The 20,275-nt window shown below is 32.2% G+C and overlaps 1 protein-coding gene across 4 annotated transcripts in view; it reads right to left on the bottom strand.

Moving 5' to 3' along the window:
* ema (C-type lectin domain containing ema) overlaps nucleotides 1-20,275 on the bottom strand; it is a 234,140-nt gene that overhangs the window by 11,371 nt on the left and 202,494 nt on the right. For all 4 annotated transcript variants that reach the window (XM_040713885.2, XM_071889271.1, XM_040713886.2 and 1 more), the window contains one exon: nucleotides 14,419-14,535. In XM_040713885.2, the coding sequence (XP_040569819.1) occupies nucleotides 14,419-14,535 (117 nt within the window). The remainder of the gene's footprint in view (nucleotides 1-14,418; nucleotides 14,536-20,275) is intronic.

The following is a 20,275-nucleotide window of genomic DNA, read 5'->3' as shown; positions in this document are numbered from 1 at the left end:
AATGAATTCCAATTTTTTTGTCATTGGTATCTTCCTGGCTATTTTGGCTAGAGTTTGTACCACTGGTAAACATTTTTTTAAAGATAACATTTCCACTGTATTCCACTGTCAACAAGTGTTTGGAGTACTTAATTTCATTTTTCGAATAACATTTGATACCAATTCTTTGATTAATTTTTTTCCGGAGAAAAAAATCCCTCAACACACAAATTACTTCTAACCGTTAGACTTCTCACAGCTGAAACTGTAAATATATGTTCTTGGCGAGTGAACTAACATAAAAAACAATAAAAAATCCAATACATTATACCAAATGTACGTTTCCCGAGAAATTTGAAAAGTCACCTTACTTTTTGAACAAACTTCGTATACATATAGTGTCAAACCGATATTAAGCGACCAGGCAATTGGACCTGTCAACTGGGCCGCTTAATACAGGTGATCTCTTAAACTAGGTTGGATAATTTGGAACAATTTAGAAGGTGAAAATAGTGAATAAAAAAATAGAATATAGGATAAAACCGTGACCGTTAAAGGCAGGTTCGTTACAGAACATAGTATGTTTTTACATAGTAGCTATGTAAAAACTTGTTTGACCGCTGGCTGAGGATTGCAGGGCACCCTTGAAAAAGTTTTTTATAATAAATTCCTGCTTGGGAACTGGAAATGGCTTCTAAGTGCGGTGGCAAACCACACTTATTTCGAGGACTTTTCATTATTTTTAAATTCAAATTAGATTTTAAATTAGTTTTTCCATATTTCAAATATATAGGTACATATATTCATCATTCGGCATTAAAGAGAATGAAAAAGTGTACCTCAACTAAAAATATGAAATGAAAGGTTACCTTTTATTATTTAAAAATGCAAAATAAAGCTATATACATCTTAATGCTTTAAATCTTTTTAATTTATACTCCGAGGCGTAATCAATCTTCCCTTGTTGGTCAAAAGGATGGGCGTTTTTTTAGAGTAGAATATTTATAAAAGGAAAGAGTGAATTAAATTAAAATAATCTTGTAGTGAGAGTATTTTTTTTTTTTTTGATTAATTTATTTATTTTATACCATCACAAAAATAATTAATATATTAAAATATTTAAATTCCTTAAGACATTCATTACACAATTGTTATAATTATATTGTAGTCTCTAACATTTCATAACTATACTAGTAATAGAAAAAAGTCATTGGATGAACAAATGCAGTTTTTTGTGGATATCAATTATTTGATGGTAAAAAATAACTTTTTAACTCTTCCAAATTGACATTTAAGAGCTGAGTAAAAATTATGATCAAATAAATTGAATAGTTGCAGTTTTAGCAGCTGCATAAAATTTAAAAATCACAGTTGTAGTAAACAGATCCAATTAAATAATGGATGTCTCAAAATACAAACATAATATATTAATAAGGAATTAATTTTATTAATAAAATGTAAATGTTGCAAGACAAATTATTCATCTAAAGGTTTCTACTTTGCTATTTTTTGTTTTGAAGCCATATTAAAATAATTGAACACTTTAAATAAATAATTTTGTATATTTTATTCTAGGGACAACCCAAAAAAACATTAAAACCAGTTTTAATGTGGTCTATTATAGGTAGGTTGTAATAACCGATTAAAAATGGAAGTATAATATCTTATTTTCCCCATTTTTGCTAGTTTTTTCAAGCTGTTGAGTTAATACAAAAATCGTAGGAATCTTATAATAAAAAATAGTTATTCACTGAGATTCATTCTATCCAATTCCAAAGCAATAGATCATAAATAATTTTGTGTCTTAATTTTACCCAACTTCTTGACGAAAAGAAATAATGTTCAATCTAAGCAATGGCTTGAAAACTGTTACGGGGACTCCGATTTATAAAGCGAATAAAAGAATAAAATATTTTTAGAAAAAACCCGTGTTTTCTTTTTTAAAACCGGTACTTATCACCCCCAAGTTATATATATATATAATCTTATAATATAAATTTGAACTCATTTTATACGTGACGTTTTTTGTCCGTACATTTCTTCAAAAATTAAACTTGTTCAAACCATATATAAAAAACTCTTCCAAAAAGGACGCAGGGATATCAGGTTATTAAAAAATAGTAAGTCTCCCTTTATTATCGCCCCAGACTTAGAAAATAATTAATTATTGTCCGGCCAGATACTGGTTGATTCAGGGACCGGGCGTTGGGGTCCACTGCTCTAATGTACATATTTGAAAATTGCTCAATTCATGATCATCAAAATATATGATTAATGTAATGAACATAATTTGTTATGAAGAATGGATGCAAGCCATTAAATACCAATTATTATAATTTTTGCCTTTAAAAAATAATATGGTAAATAAATTATGATGGTTAAAATACTTTTTTTACATTAATGAACTTATTTTTTGAACGTTATTATATGTATTCTTCGAATGCTCAATTTGCATCAAATTTTAATCATCATAAATACAACCATTTAAGTAAATGAGTCAACCGGGTAGACAACGTCAAAAAATAAGGATTAATTGGATGGGGTTATACATATACTTGAAAGCTCACTTATACTTATACGAGGGTTTCTCATTTATTAGGAAATTGTCGTTGACCAGGTTCCCAGGAAATATTTTTTTTAAACTACAAGATCTTGTTAGTAAATCTATATTAATAAAACACAGTCTATCTTTATGTGTATGTAACCAGTAAAGTCATTTACTGGCTTTTTAAATCATATGAAAATAAATTCTTGAGCTATATTTATAAAAATTTGATTTTTAAATATTCAAAAAAAATAAAAATAATAAACATGGACTATTTTTCTATAATACATATAAGCTAATATATTCCTCATCACTATCAATAGTAACACTAAATAATCATAAAAAACTCTTTTACTTAAATTAATTTAATACTACTTCTAATTTGGTGATTATTTTAAGTGTAAAAAATTACTCTGAACGATAATAGTCACAACTTACTATAATCCCAAATATATTTCAGAATTCAGATGACTGAGAGAAAAACTGAGATTATGGATTCTGCACTCATAGATAAATTTGATAGTCATTAATTGTACAAAAATCTCCCTCCTCCCAAATTGATCCTTGTGTTATCTGTCTACAACAGGATCTAATCAAAGACAGGCTACCTCGAAATGGAGAGTTTTAAAGTTACTTAAGTATCTAAAAACTGTGGTTCTTTTATATACTTTGGATATTAAACAAATAGAATAATAGAAATTAACTAATGAACAAAAAAAGAAAGAAAACACGAACAACCGTTTTTCCTTTACAATTCGGTAAACTTAGTTTTTCTTTAGACCTTCTATTAAATGATGTATACAAGAGAGTACACGCAACTATTTTTCTACGTTTTTCATTTATTTTAAAGATAGTTTTTTGATAACAAATCACTTTACACCAGTCAAAACTCAGCTTCTCTTGTTCTTGAGTTATCTTGCAGCAGCAAGATGACTATTTAAATAAGAAAATAATATTAAAATACAAATTACATAGCAAATGTGTTTAGAAGGGATCTTGTTATAACAGAATCAACTGCAAACATACATATGTACAATACACATGTAGTATCTAAAAGCAATTCTTCACAAACAGAAAGTATTTTGTAAAAACTATTGTTCTCACAAAGTAATAAATGTTAGTATTTTAATTATTCTTTAAACATATGAATAAAACAAACAACATTTTCTTGTATTAAAAGTTATCAATAGCTATTGTAAATAGAGAAATTATAAAGACAAAAAAAAGCTTTAATAAGATAAATAAGAACATTTGTGGTGCGCGTCAACTTAAAATCATCTTGAACAAAAATAATATATCAATTTATTTATTTTACTTCGTAAATACTGCCCATTATTTCATTGACATATTTGAGTTAATTATATGCTTATTATGCAATTTTTGTGAGATGAACTAATATATTCAATAATTTTAACCTTAGTTTAAAACCTTTATTAGATGTTATAGGCTTGTTTTGGCCCGATATGACTCTTTTCAATCATAAAATCCATCAATATCTCATTTTATTTATTGTGACAATCAATTTTTCTACATTCAAGTGCAATTTACGATTGAATAGTTGATAGGAATGAACGAGGATTCATTCATTGAAGAATATAAATGTAAATCACACTTAATTTTGAGATAAATCATTTTAGTTTGCTTTTGTGATGACGGACTACATATATAGATCCTGCCCACTCTTTCATTGGCATATTTGAGTCAATTATAGACAATGTATCCAAATTAATATAATATTAATAATTTGTTGATAGAAATTGACGGTGATTCATGCGTTGAGGAATACAAATGTAGTCCACACTTAATTTTGAGAAAAATAATTCTAGCTTGCATTTGTGTTGATCATTTGGTAGAAAAACGTAGATTAAATATGTATACTTACATAATGAATATACCTATGAATGTATGTAGGACGTAGGTACATATTAAGAAGAAAAACTTATATGTAATTATGAATATTGAAGAAGTTATGACTTTTAATATAAAATTAATTAATTCATCAACTCTTGGCTAAACGAGAAAAATTATATAACTATGACACAAGTTAAAGAAATAATTATCATTTATAGTTTCATATCAAATCCTACTAATGCTTCACATCAAGAGTCTGTAATTAGTTTTTTTTTCCCTATCAAATCCGGGTTTTTAGAATTTTTACTCTTTTTGTAGGTTCGAGGCAGCTTTTGAGTAAACATAATTATCATTAATTCACATATAAATAAAATTAATTTATACAAAATTTGATTTACATTTTCAATATGGGTTTACAGGGTGTCCATGATAAATTGGAACTACTTTAAATTTCATCCAGATCCCTAATGTGGATATTCGGGGTTAAATCATACTAATATTAAAGGTTACGTGAACAATACACTATAACTTCCACCACAATTGTTTGGAAATAGGGAGTGGAATGCTGTTGATTCCGCGGAAGTAATCAGAGCATGCAAATCCTTTAGGGGCAGGACGGAGAAGATGGTGGCTGCTGAGGGAGGACATGTTGAATAAATTTATTGTTTAATATCATGCCTAACTTTTTCATATTAACAAATACACACCAAATTTCATTTTTATCAAGCAGGTTAAATTTTAAGATAGTTCCAATTTATCGTGGACACCCTGTAAATGTAATGTTGGATCGTCTAAAGAGGAGTAATGGAGAGTTATCAATTAATGAAAAATTGAGGCGTTAGTCCATTCTAAATATAATTCTTTAAAAATGGTTGTTTTTTTATTTATTTTGAGCACTAGAACGGCCGTGGATGCTAAAATGACATCCGGGGCTTCTTTAATATCAAATAAAAATACTTTTTCGATTGAACTTTAATTATACATTTTTTCTTAATGTATCAATTTCCTTAATTTTACCAAATATGAGAAATGTAGAGTCTGAAATAACGGCACAATAAACATTAGCATCTAGAGAGGCAGTGGATGCCATTTTGGCATTGTTTATATTGTGATTTTTTTAGAAGAGATGTTAAAATAATCAAATTTGTTAGCAACATTGTTTTTTTTTAGTGTTAAATTGTATATTCTTAAGGTTAGATAATTCCAGATGAAATATTCGTAAAACCCATATTTGAAATAAATATAAAATTTGGCAGACATAAGATCTGGTTTTATGACAATCACTGATTTCATTCTTACTTAAAATTCGATTAAACTCATAAAAAATGATACAAATACTCAAAAAATTGAATCAAATATTTACTAACACAATATTTCCTACATTAAACCAATAACAGATTATGGTTGTCAAATATTTACATTCAACTCGGTATTAAGTAGTCATGCAAGGAAAAATGAGAAATTTACGGCTTAGTGAAGGTGACCTCGTAAACCTTGTTTGGTATTTTCGAACCACTCAAAAGTTGAAAATAGTGGATAAAAGAATACAATTTACGTCCCGGCAGACATGGGATAACATTCATTCTCAGATACAAAGGAAGCGAAAGACATAAATGTTGAAGTAACATTAATTTACAACCATGTATACATATTTGATCTATTGATGCATCAAGAAATGGGTCATACTAAAAGTCTATGTTTAAAAAGTGACTCAAAAAGCAAGCGCATCTATGCACAGGAGTTAAAAAATATAAAATTTGAAGATAGCACTCTTTTTTTCTAATTGATACCTATAAATAATTTATAGTTTACCAAAGCTATCATAATTTTTCCTTTATTCTTGAAGAGAGTACAATAAGTTCACAATAATTTCTTGTACATAAAAGACGAAAAGTAAAACGGGATTTGTTGTGGAGCTATAAATGTAAGTTATTGTTGAACTTGTAGTAGAATTAAAAATCGATATCTAAATATTTACAGCTTATATGCTCTTTCAATATAAAGATTGAAATTCGTGTATGTTTACTTTCTCTCAAAGTTGTCCACAGCTAATTTAATGAAACGTCGTGACCAAGGGTGTGTCTTTATCGGTATAGTAATTCTAACGGTTCCGGTTCTTGAACCAATAGAACTGGAACCAACAAACTCGAACCAAGACCGCAATATATTGCTTATCCGTCTCCGTTCTTGTGATTTTGTACCTATATAGAATATAGGCGTTTTTCAATGATTTTTTTTACGTCACCAGGGTGATACAGTTGTATCTGAGTTTCAAATAGTTAAGGGCTTCTTATGGGGCTGTAAAAGTGGTTTTAGGGGCCAGACTGTCTAGATAAAAGAGGGAAGCTATGTGGTAGATTATGGATCCAGGTCTAAGCTTGACGGAACCCTATAATATGATAACTATAATATTTCAAGGTTTCCCAAACTTTCCTATGCCAAGACCACCGACACTAATACATATTTAGCTGAGGTCCCCTGAGATAGACTGAAAGCGATCCTCAATTCTCCATCTGCCTACATCCCCCCTCTGGCCTCCCCTCACGACCCCCACAATGAAAGCTATTGTATTATGTAACCTTAGTTTGGGGCTCCTGCTGAAACTTGGGGCACAATGCACTCTGAGTATAAGGTAGTTGCCGCCCTATTTGTATGTAATATCATTTCCTGGGCCCGAATTTTCTGGCTATGCCTCTTGTTTTAAGAACCTGTTACCAAACTGAGCCTCTCAAAAAAAGAACCGAGACCAAAGACCCGAACCGAGACCAGTAAGGCTGAAATGAAAGAACTAAGGCCGGTACCGATATAACTGCTGAACTTGAACCGGGTACAACCTTGGTCATGACAGCTACCCTGCTTTTCTACCGAACATTTTATCAAATTGTCAGGGTGACCACGTTCATTTTCGCTTTTAAAAAAAAAAACCAGCATTAAATATTGTTTGGATCTGTGTCATAGCACTTATGTTAAGAGATACTTTTTGTAAAAGCACGAGAAGAAAGTAGGAGCAAGACTTATGATATTACTAAATTAAGACCAATTTTAATATCATCTCCTTTTTATATGCTTTTCGAGGGAGAAAATGACTGCTATAACGAGTAGAATCTATTACAATGAAAATTCCATTAATGGCTGGAAAATGTTTGTAATTATATTTAAATACATATGTATTAATTTTATTAGGTATATTTAAATCAGTTTACAACAAATAGCCTCTCTGAATTTCAGAGTTCCTTTATCCAGTGCAGACCTATGTGGATATCTTTAAATTTTTCCCCATTTTTATTGAAAATTAACATATAACAATGTTACACCACGTTTGCGTTATATAAGAAATCAAACTTTAGCTGATATAATTGGACAAAATCCCTTAAATCGTCGTCATATCAAAGACTCTTCAAAAGCACGCTATATATACACTTAATATTTTGACACATCGTATGTTTCATTAATATTTTATTCATTATGAATCCATTTTAAAGGCCACAATCACTTTATCCAACTGGCCTCAGTGTGACAAACAAACCTTAGTATAATGTATCTCTTAAACATTTATTACTACATCTAAAAATAAACCTATATCATATATAATATATGGCTTTTTGGTCTCAATTAACACGCTACAACCGACCTTAAAGTATCTAGCAGATCTTAATTGTCCTCGTATTGCCAGATTCAAGTTTTGTCCATTCCTCAGTTATAAGTTTTGCAAGGACACTCAAATTTGATAAACAAGTAGCATATTTCCTGGCTTTAATACGGATCCACAAGTTGTAACCAAGGGAGTGGATATCAAAAGAAGATAAAGACCAATAAAAAACATTTTCATCCATTAATTTAAGGGCAATAAGAAACGTTTTCATCCATTAATTTAAGGGCAATGAAAAGCATTTTCATCCAATAATTTGAAGGCATTTTTTGCAATATATGTAGTATTGGCACAGGAACAATAGGAACCAATGAGCCAATCCCTCCTTGACGCGATTTTTATAGTTATCACAATACAAAATTCCCTCTTGTCTAAAAAGTTTTCAATGAAGTAATTTTTGAGAAAAAAAATATTAATTTCCATTTAAAAACAAATTTGAAATTCGTTAAAATTTAATTCTTTTTTTAAATTTCAACTCAAAAGTTTTTTTTTTCCTAATGCAAATTTATTTTGTTAAATTGAAAATCAGCCTCTTGATTACAGGGAAGGAGGATTTTACAGCCCCAGAATAAAATCTTGTAGTCAAAAGTTCCCTTCCTCCTAAGAAAAGATCCAAGTAATTTTTTTTTGTGCAAACAATGACAGCTGAATAATAATTATTATTTATGGAACTTTTGTAGAGCAAGTTCTAACAAAATGATATAAAAAGTGTGTCAAAAGGCAATTTACACCCAAATATGTATGTGCTACTAGGGAATGAATTATAATGTTTCGCCATTCCTTGTCCCCATTTATGCCTTGATCGACTATGAAATATTGTTTTATTTGCATACATAAAATGAATTTGTCTTTGTAGATAATACGGCTTTGTATAAATTATCTGCAATATGGGGAGAAAGGATTGGCTCATTCATGCGCTTTAAAAGTCGAGGCTTTCATTTACATTATTTTAAAAAGATGAAAAGATAAAAAAAAAAAAGAATTTTCTTTGTGTTATTTCCATTTAAATAGATTTAAGCCCGGTCTAACCGTTACATGATCTAAGTGTGTCAAATCAAAACACGTCCATGAAAGACCACTTTTTTGGACGTTTGATGGTTCTTTTTTTGGTTAGAGGAATAAAATGCAAAATATAAATATCTGGCGATACAAAATTCACAATTTTTGTCATTAGGGTATACCCTAGTATATACAGGGAGCGGGGATCAAATTGTCGCCAAAATATTTTTCTACAAAAAACAACACAAAATATACATTTTTTAACTTTTTTTATTGAAAATCAAAACTATGACGAGCATATAGGTATAGAATAGCCATTCATTTTATATAATCACCGTTGGCATCAATAACAGCCTCAATACGGTCTCTGAACGGACCGCAGGCTCTTCTGACCATCTCATTGTCTTTGTTGCCGAATACCTCCTTGATGGAGTCCATCAGGCTGGCCTTGGTGCTATGGGGATGTCTGTTAGTATCTCGCTCGACATAGCCCCAGACAAAATATTCCAAAGGATTAAGGTCGGGAGATTTAGGAGGCCACAAATCCTTGGTTACAACATCATAACAGTTCTCGGTTAACCACTGCATGGAGATTTTGGACACATGGCAGGGTGCTGAGTCCTGTTGACACACCCAGGGCCAATCCTTGGATCCAGGGCAGAACCACCTTCTCCATAACATCCAGGTAGACCTCTGTATTGACCTTTAGACCCGTTTCAAACATGTGAGGAGGCATAACATGACCTTCACTGCTGACCACCCCGAACATCATGACCGTTGCAGGGAACTTGGTCTTCATTACCTTCCTCACATGGCTGGTGCAGGTGGCTATCCACCTGTTGTTCTGCTTGTTGACCTTCTGATCTTGACAGAAATTATTTTCATCAGAGAAAAACCACAGCATCCCGGGCTGCTTTGGGTGCTTGAGCTTGTTGAGCAATTTTGTTGACTTCATCAGCCTGTTGTCCTTTGCCTTCTGGGTCAAGATCTGGCCTACCTGCATCTTGTAGCTCCTGCACCTTAAATCCTCAGATACATAGTCCCCTATTGTTTTCTCATGGCAGCCCAGATCCCTCACCATGGCCTTCATAGGCCTGGTAGGGTCATCCTCAACCATCTTCTTCACCTTGTCGACAAAGTCGGTGTCCCTGATCTTTCTGTCGGCACCCTCCTCATTGGGTGCCCTCTTTATGGTGGCATCAACATCCCAGGTGTCATCTAGCTTCTTACGGATACGCTGAACAGTCCATAAATTCACTCCTAAGGTTGAAGCAATCGTTGAATTGGAGATTTCACCTCCATTATTAACCAATGCCATGACTACGGTGGACCTCGAAAGCTCCTCGTTCCACTTATAGCTCTTTATCTCCTCATATGATGACGGCATGATGCTAACTGAACTACGCATCGTCAGCTGACGAGAATAGCTTTCCTATTTCGTAACCGGTTTTTTATTTGATGATGTTGTCTTCAATTTATTAAGGCTTAAAGTAGGCGACAATCTGATCCCCGCTCCCTATATATATATATATGATAAAATGGGCTAGACACACCACTGGATTGGATTTCAAATTGTATTAAATGTTGTTATGTGGATTACATGATTTTCTGTATAGTCAAAAGTATGTGAATACCTTCTTATCATCAATAAAGGGTGTAAGATATGAATACACTCAAACAAAAAAAAAAAAAAAAAGGTTGTATCCCTTGAGATACAAAAGATGACACTTTTTATCTCCTTCTCTTTTAGGTACATATTTTGTACATTCGTACGTATAAAGTAGTACCTAAACTCTTATCTAAATTGATTGCCTTAATAGAAAATATATACTATGTGTATATTGTTCTGAGACGTATTAAATCACTTCTATTTATAGTCTGTATATAGAAACAATAATAGGTGTATACAATATGTATCTAGTACATAAAGAATCTAAAACTATAAAATAAGACTACTATTCCTCTTTCAGAATCCTGTTATTTCGATATTTTTGAGGGTTTATGTAGATCTACGGGAAATCCCGTATTTAATCGTATAAGTTGCAATTTCTTCATCTTAAAATGCATTATTTAATTACAACATTGGTTATTCGAATTACCAACTATCTATTAATATTTTGATCTATTAAAATTGCATGGTTATTATGTATTTATGAGTAATTCAACGGTGGACATTTGGACTTTATAATGCACCACATCACACTTATATTTTAGTAATTTGTATTAAAATAGTCGAAAATGATGGTATTAATATGTATATATTGATCCTCCGTGGAATTATTGAATTATTCTCATCTCTAGAACTATAAATTCTTCCATTAAAATTTTTCATCTCATTTTTTGGTTGCAACTTGTACAACTAGTGCTTATACAAGTTACAACTTGTACAAAACAACTTGTACACAACATATTTTTAAAATGAACCTATCTATATAACCAATATTATATTACGGTGTGGATACTTTATGGGGCTAACCAGGTGTCAAATGATTAATGCTAGCAACGCCCCTTCATCACAGTATAAGTGATACTGATAAAAACGAAGAACATGAGAATTGAGGATAAATGGATAATACCATGGCTTAAAATCCATTATTTCTTTCTAAATTATAAAGATACATAAAAGGTCATGTAAAAAGAAATTTCTCAAACAAGCTCCCGGAGGTTCCAGCGAGAAAATATGGATGTGTCTGGCCTGGCATTTTCCTAATAGAACACAATTTATCTCCTATTGGTCAAAGATGGCTGCTTTTGGGCGATTGTTTCGTCCAGACGGTCCAATAGTTGATAGTAAAACTCCGAATTAAGAGTTTGGCCATAAAGGAGCAGCTCATAGTAGATGATTCCCTCCCAATCCCACCAAAACCTTCCTGGCCGTTAATCCTGGCCTGGCTACCGTTTGCAACGGCTAACTGCGTTTGGACAAGTGCCGTTTTCGCTTGATGTTGTTATTAGTGACCCACTTTTCATCACCAGTGACCATCTACTTCAGAAATAAATCAATTTTATTGCGATTAAGTAGGAATTTGCAGATGGAAATTCGGTACATGATTTATTAGATTTAGCAGACAATTTTGTATAAGTTCTGTTTACATTGCGTTGAAAATGTTCTCCAAGGTTGACCGTCGTATAGCAATCATTATCGCCCTCCGTGTAGGCCATGCGCCCAAAGAGACCATCGACTTTCTCAAATTGTCTTCTGCCACCGTGTACAAAGTCGCAAAGGAGTCTCGAGGGATGGGAACACCAGCAAGGAAGATGGCAGATCGATCTGCGTACAAAATTGGCTTTCGCACAATTTGGAGATGTTCTGGTCTAAGGAAAAGTGGCCCCCTAGGTCCCCCGACTACAATCCTTTTGACTATTTCGTGTGGGACGTCTTGGAAAGGGAGTCCATCAAGCGTGCTCACAACAATTTAGCTTCTCTGAGAGCCTCCATTATTGAAGCTGTGAACAATATGAATAAAGATCCCCTGATCAAGGCGTGGAGCAGGTTCTGCGCCAGGTTGGAGGCTGTGGTTGAGGCTGAGGGTGGTGGATTGAATGATTAGGTTCATGGAGGGTACCTACGTTTGTATATAAATAGATTTGTAAATATCCCCACTAATTTAAGAAATAAAAAGGTTCATGTCCTGGTCTCAAAAACTCTTAATTGTAAAACCCCACCCTGTATATATTTTTTCCTCCCTCCTTAGTGCCGCGAGGGGTGTTTAAACACCTCAGTATTCAAACTTGTTAAAAAAAATAAACATATCCATGTTTTTTTTTTTTTTTTGGCTAACGACGCTCATGATGATGATTATCGTTTCTCAAAGTGGATGCTGCGGTATATTGGGATGCCCGTTGACGGTATCAGAAGCTGCGACGCCAAAAATATACGTATTTTGACATCTAATTAAAAAAATCCATACAACAATTTAATATTTCATATATTTGAATACATAAATCCATTTTTTTACATATCAAAGGATAAAATTTATTTGAGTTAAATAAATATATGAAATCTTTCTCAAGCCTACCGGGTTAGGCGTGACTGCAGTACATCGTATTGTTTTATCATTTAACCTCAAAAATGTATTTGTTTGTTCCTCTTGCAAGGAACAAGCAAGATAATCATGGATCGTTTTGGTAAAAGAAAGAAAAAACCCACATGATCTGGACATGATTCACTGTGAAATGCCTCCTTCATACACATAATTTAATTTTACTAACCTTATTGTAGGGTAAATGTGTTGCTGTATCGCTTGAGGGGTCAAGCAAAATTGTGAAGTACTTTGTACACCTTTGTTTTTAAAGGTTTTAGTTTTTATTATTATTTTTCATGACTGTCTCGTCAAAATAAACGAGACATTTGCAATTAGACTATGAAGTGTCATTCTTAATCATATTTTACACAGACGTGCCTTGAAATTTTATGCACTTTTGAAAGGTGCTAGATAATTTATTGTTTTATTCTCTTTGAATATGGGGTACTTTCAAAAATTGATATCCTTAGCTTTATTTATGGAATATGCCTAATATGCATACTAATTTTGAGACATAAAGCTCTATTTCATATTAACAAAATTATCTTATCAATAGAAAAAAATATTGAAATATTTTACAATACTCGACACTAATAAGTTAAAACTTATTTGAGAGGTTGAGAGAACGAAAATAACGGCATTGACTTTTTAAGTACAAAATAAACCACCCTAATATACTTTAATTAATTGCATCAAGCGATGAAATAATAAATATACAAAGTCCATATATTATATTCAATCTATTCGATTGATACAAACTGTTTATCTTTTAGTTAGTATAATGTTGCTCTAAAAAAAGAAAGTCTATCTTTTTGTTAAAAGGCCCTATAACTTTTTTGTTCAAATAAAGGCGAGTTACCACATTTTCATGATACAATTTATTTCTAAGAACTAATGCATATTGTAATCATTAGATCTCAACAACTCCCTTTTCAAAATAAAGAAGCTTTCTGTTTTAAGATGTTTCTTGTTTACAAGAGTGAAAATACTGATAGATTCAAAATCGGAAGCATATTTTTTTTTTCCAAATATATAATTTACACTAATTTGATTCATTTCTAACTCAAATAATCGATTTTTTAACTGGTGTAACCGTTCTTAGCTAACAGTTGCAACATTTAAAAGGTTATATTCAAATCCAATTTGTGAAAAAACTTATAAATAATATTATCTATAAATAGATTTATCCTATAAAAAACAGATGTAACTATGTTGCCTTAAATTTTAGGGTATATTAGCCAGTATCTAGCAATTGAGTCAGAAGCAAAAGTGTTGTAACTATCCCCGTTCTATCTTGGATATTTAAAAATAAAAATTCCAATGGTTATGAAACGAACCTCCACGGAATTATGGGTACGTCAAATACTCACCATATTGGCATGAACATCGTAGAATGGTAAGGATTTTCTCAATAACCTCTTCATTGTACTTGGTCTTTTCAGATTTGACAGAGAGTCCCATGGAAAGCAAAAGGGATTGGCTCATACCTTAAAAGTAAAAAACAATTATTTCTTGAATTGATATAATATGACATTTATACTAATTATAGTTGTAAGATTTATTCAACAGAAATAAAACAATAATAAACTCTTGGATTCTTATAATAACATTTTAATAAAATCAACCTCTAGTTGAACTTTGTTAATTTTCAATCTCACGATACCGATTATGTATTTTTGTGTATCAACATATGTACCTATTTGTATGCAGGATGCCTATATTGTAATAACCAAAATTGCCCGACTGACAAATGTCAGATATCTATTAATAACCTTAGTTAAAAAAATGCCTTTGGATTAATATAAGGTGTGTTCCTGTTTGAGTGTATGTCATGAAACATGAAAATAACCTTTATAGACCAAAATTTTTGATTTATAATCAAAGACCCTTTAGAGCTGAATAAACATACAAAATATCTATTCATAATTACGTCCTTACCTTTATTGTATCACGCAACTTATATCACGTAAAAAAAATAAATGAAGAAGGCTCGAAATCAACTAGTAGTTTGCCAAATAAGTTCATCATACCAACTTCTATTTATCTCCTGACCTCTTATTTTTAATTTAAAGTATCTTGTCTTTTTCAAAGAGGATATGAATTATGATGAAACCTAAGCAATTGAAATGACGTATGTAGTTAGTAGTAACTACATAATTTATCCTAGAACGGATAAATGTTATTAGGATCGAACTGATAGGACTGAGGTCATTTTAGTTTTTTTTCATACCGATCAACATTTTTAAAATGCATTAAATAAATTTATTAGAAGAACAAAGGCGATAGATTAAAAGCTTGCTTGTCACCGGAATATCTCCAAAAAATAGTTGGCGGGCCCAAATATAGATCAAGGCAGCCGTCTACAGTGTCAATAAGCCCTTGCATAGGTATGAGGATCCCGGAGAAGCCCCAAGGAGTGAGAGTTTCAGAAAATTGACTACTGAAGCTATATTTAAAGCCTATAAATAGCAACCAGATCTCTCCATGATGGAAACCGCCATGGACATCGTATCTTAAGGTTCACGGTGCATCAAAGAAACAGGCTAGTGGTACCTCCCCAAATAGTACCATTCCTGACAGAAGATATAGTGTTTAAGCGCATGGATCGTGCCAAATTCATGCTCAATTAAACTCCGGGTTTCCTCAATCACCAGAACTGAATCCCCTGGGCGATAGTAGCTAGTAGTAACTAGTGTTCAAGGTCTGCAGAATCCAACAACCAAATGTTGAGGGCCTAAAAGACTCTATCAATAGGACGTTGGCTACCATGCCAGAAGCCTACACCAAAAACAACAGTTACAAATTCCGCCGCCGCTTGGAAACCGTTATTGCTGCTTACTGTGGCCATATTCACGATTAATTATCCTTAATATTATAAGTATTAAATATATAATAAAATTGTTTTGCATATTAAATTATGCACCATTGTTTGATTAGTTCGTTCTAGTCTCAAAAATTTTGCACAATCCAGTACTTTTCTTACAGTTTCTAAAGGCTATCATATAAAAAACAAATAAAGAACCATCCGTATATACTAATGGAGAAATTATCAATTTTCGGAGAACAATCTTTAATTATCTTTAATTTGGATAGTGCTAGTGTAGTTTTATTAAATAAATATTTCTAATTTTTTCCTTCATTTGATAGAAAAAAATATTATATTAAGGGTATATCTATTACTTCTCTCATAAATGATGATTTTTAAATATACTTTTAGAATCATACAACACCGTTAATGTTTAATATAATTGAATAAAACTTTAATATATTATAGAAAAATAACTTAATTAATTGAAAATATCATTGATTCTATTGTGTATTGCTTTACTCAAGAGTAATGATCGATCAAACCCCCGACTATTGTCAATAGTAGACTGAAAAAATCAAATTAAATTCAAAATTTTGAATGATTACAAAAACTTAAGAAAACAGAATATCATAAAATGTATAATACACTTTTTTTTAAATGAATCTAAAACCCAATATATCCATTTTAATTTGAGTAAAACAATAATGACAGGCTATGAGAACACTTTGTACAGTGCCCTCTGTGTTAGTCACATATATACAGTATGCGTATGTTCGTTTCTGATTAATACAACCGCTTTAAATGTCTTTTTATAATGTAGCTGTATATTCATATAATGTATATATTTGTCAGAATGCCTACCAAAACAAAGTTTTGAAAAAAAAATAAAACTTTCAAAGGCTTTTCACTCGAGTAGTTTTAAAATGTTTTTTTTATTTTAAATATTTTTTGTATGAATAAAGGCACAGATATAATCATCTCCTTGAAAAATATATTTTACAATAGGATTGTACTCTAAACATACATAAAGACTCTGAAGATTTATTTTTAATTTCATATACACATAGCCAGAGATGTGAATAATGGATAAATTGTGGGGATTATACATGTAAGAAAAAAATAGTCTTTCTTTAGTTACTTCTCAAAGTTCTCATATTTTTATGACATTTTCCAAAGCTTGGTTTTTACGTATTTTATATAAAAAAAGTTATAAAAATATATTAAAAAACAACAAATTTTTACTTTTTCGCCCAGAAGAGAAATGCACCTTATCGCTTGCACGTCGGTGAAGCTATAAAAAAGTTTGGTCAAATGCAAAAGTCCTTAACCAATGGAAGAATAGTCATCATATATAAAAAGGTAACGGAACTGATCATAAGAACTTGGGACCAATAATGGTTCTTAATGAACCTTATAAAATTGTATCTGGCATTTTGGCAGAACAAATGCAGCCTATCTTGAATTTAAAAAAATTGGAACGGCACAGAAAGGGTTTTTAAAGCAAAGAAGAATTCCAGATATTTCGCAAAATATTCAAGCTATGATTGATTCTGTTAAATCAAGGAACAAGTTAGGCGCTCTCATAGGGATCGACTTTAAAAAAGCTTTAGATTATATTTCTCATAATTGTATTTTTCATGGTGTGAAGAGGTTGCCCCCTAAAAAGTTTTTTAATCCCGTAAGTGCGTTTTTTTTTCAACGGTACATCATCAATGTCGATTGATGGGGTGACGAGTGATGTAATCTTATTGAAAAGGAGCTGTAGACAAGGCTACCCGTCTGCTCCTCCCCTGTTTATAGCCACCATTGATTGTCTAATATCTTGTATCTATATGCAGACGATGTAATATTAACTATGGAAGCTAACTCTGAGCCCCAGTTAATACAAGGCATACCTCCGATACTATATGCATTTACTGCATCTCGTATTGTTGAAAACACAATATTAGAAGAAAAAAATGGTTCGTAGATTGTTTCACAAAATTCATTTGGAAGTTATTGAAAGACCCAGAGCACAACTAAGTGGAGGAAATTCTAATTCTAAAATCCCTAAAATGTAATAAATGGGGCAAAATCTCCAACCTTGGAATGAAGGAGCACAATTAAAACAACAAATGTATATTCCAAATTAACAATGGGAACAGATATCACGGCTACAATCCTCGGTGCAATTTCTCAGGATTGATCTACTGCACAAAGAGTAATCTAGAAATGCAAGCCTGTATGTCAGGGAGATTCATTAATAGATTTAATCCGGCAAAATTTAGGGAATTTTGTTTTGTTTCGCTAACCACAAAGATCCTAAATCTTTGGAGGAATATACAATCAATAATAGAATTCTTATCCTTCATGATATTGATAATTTTGAACCATTTGGGGACTGAAGAATCAAGTTTTCCCTCGAGAGAGAAGTAAATGCCCACATTGTACCTTGCCCTTGGCATCTTAAAATAAAAATTCCTAATTCATCAGATGTAGGGATTTTTTTTGTGATTATCATATCAAGTTGTTAGGGCTCTTGGAAAACCGGAGAAAGATCCTATTAAATTATCTGAGAGGAATAAAGGAGGACAAAAAATTTACTGCTCAATTTCAAATCACTTCTGGATCACAAGGATTGTGTTAAACATTTTAATGCTACTCCACATGTTTTCGTGGATTTCCCCGCTTTGGTTATTTTAAATTCCCTGCTAAAGTTAAATAAAAAGGATTAGAACATTCTAATACTAACCTTACCAATGGTATGCTTTTGTACGGGATTTCCAAAAGGATCAGAGGAGTGTCATCTGATACCAAGGCTTTAGACTTTGCTTTACTAAAATCTAAAGCCTTAATAGCAAACAAAATAACAAAGCATGATGTGTTACATCCTAAGGAGCTGAGAGTAAATGTTATTGCTGTAGAAGCAGGATATACCGCTCTTTCCATTAAAGTTTTGTCTCTGGGGAATCATTTGTGGACTTTGGCTGGAGAATAAATTAAGTACCTCCTGTCAACTTCAAGACAGCAGTTCAAGCCTTTATAAAGGATTTTAGGACAATATAAAATTTAAATTTGAGGTTCGTTTTTATTATTTTCGTAAATAATCTTTGTTTTATTGTGAATACCGTTTTTTTTAACCTCCGATAGTATTAATTCTATCTGTTTTATACACGTTTTTTTTGTTGAATTTCGTAACATTACGATGTAATCTTACCCCGAAGATTACATTTTAAACTACAATGTTTAGTTATGTATATATTTTACGAAACTGCTTCGGTATTTAAGTGTAAGAACAAAAAAAAAAATAATCATCATCATAGTTTAAAATCTGTATGAAGCTAGTTGTGAATATTAAGACTTGTCGTTGGCAAACTAAACAATGTTTTATTTTAAATTTCTAAGGCTGTTATTATCATCATTTTATTCTTGATAAGATAATATTTAAGTGTAAAGTTTACCCATGAGTGTGTGCACTCATGGTTAATGAAGAAGGGCAACGCTAAGGATTTGACCGGGAGTTATAAATAGAGGTATATAAAACATGTCCTCGAAAGCTGGAGTGGCTTTTTCAAGTTTGGCTATCCGAACAGGGTTTTTTTTTTTCCCTCAAGTTCCTAACATAATACTTTAATTCTTGAAGACAGAACATCCAAGATTAAAGTAATCACTCGAGCGTGTGTTCATGAAAGGCGGAGAGTTACAGTGAGGTTTTGTTTGAGTGTCATAAGTGCAAGTCCTTGCTAGACTCGGACAAGAGTTGAGGATCAACATCAGAGTTAATTCAAGCCTATACGGGTGTGCTCGTATAACACTGAACACTCCTTTCAATTTTACACCATGCACATATTCGTAATTTTATTAAGTTGAAACCGGTTTATAGTTCGAGGCAAGGATCTTGACTAGTTATAGACAAAACTCTAGCAAAATCTAAGTAGCAACAGTGAAACAACAGCTGATAATATGGAGAGACGTCGCAATTTTGGAACTTTCCGCGCGGGGAAAAACTCCCACTGAAATTGACAAATGTTCTGAACTGCAGCTGCACCACCGTTTACAGCGTGGTAGCCAAAGGAACTCCTGAGGTGACCACAAGATCTAAGTCAAGGCCTCGAAGGTAGGACAAAATGGTTGCTGCCGTGAAAAAGTCTGGCGAGGACAAGAGAGGCCGTCAGCGGCCTCTCCAGGGAGTTCAACGTCAGCAGAATGACTATGGACCGGCTAGTTAAGAAAGATTTTGGCCTTAAGGTCTACAAGAAAACCCCTCGTCAAGCCCTCAAGCCGTAAAATTTAAAGGAGGTTTCAGTTTTAGACGCACACATCTGTATTTCCTTGCCATATACGAAGTGCAATTTTTGTTTATTTCCTGCATCTATTAGCTGACAGAAGCTAATAGATGAAACGGCATGCCAGCAAAGCTCGTTCCTTCCCAAATCATT

The sequence above is a fragment of the Lepeophtheirus salmonis genome, chromosome 6 (assembly GCF_016086655.4).
Source record: "Lepeophtheirus salmonis chromosome 6, UVic_Lsal_1.4, whole genome shotgun sequence".
Classification (NCBI taxonomy): domain Eukaryota; kingdom Metazoa; phylum Arthropoda; class Copepoda; order Siphonostomatoida; family Caligidae; genus Lepeophtheirus; species Lepeophtheirus salmonis.
This window is presented reverse-complemented; position numbering and strand designations above follow the sequence as displayed.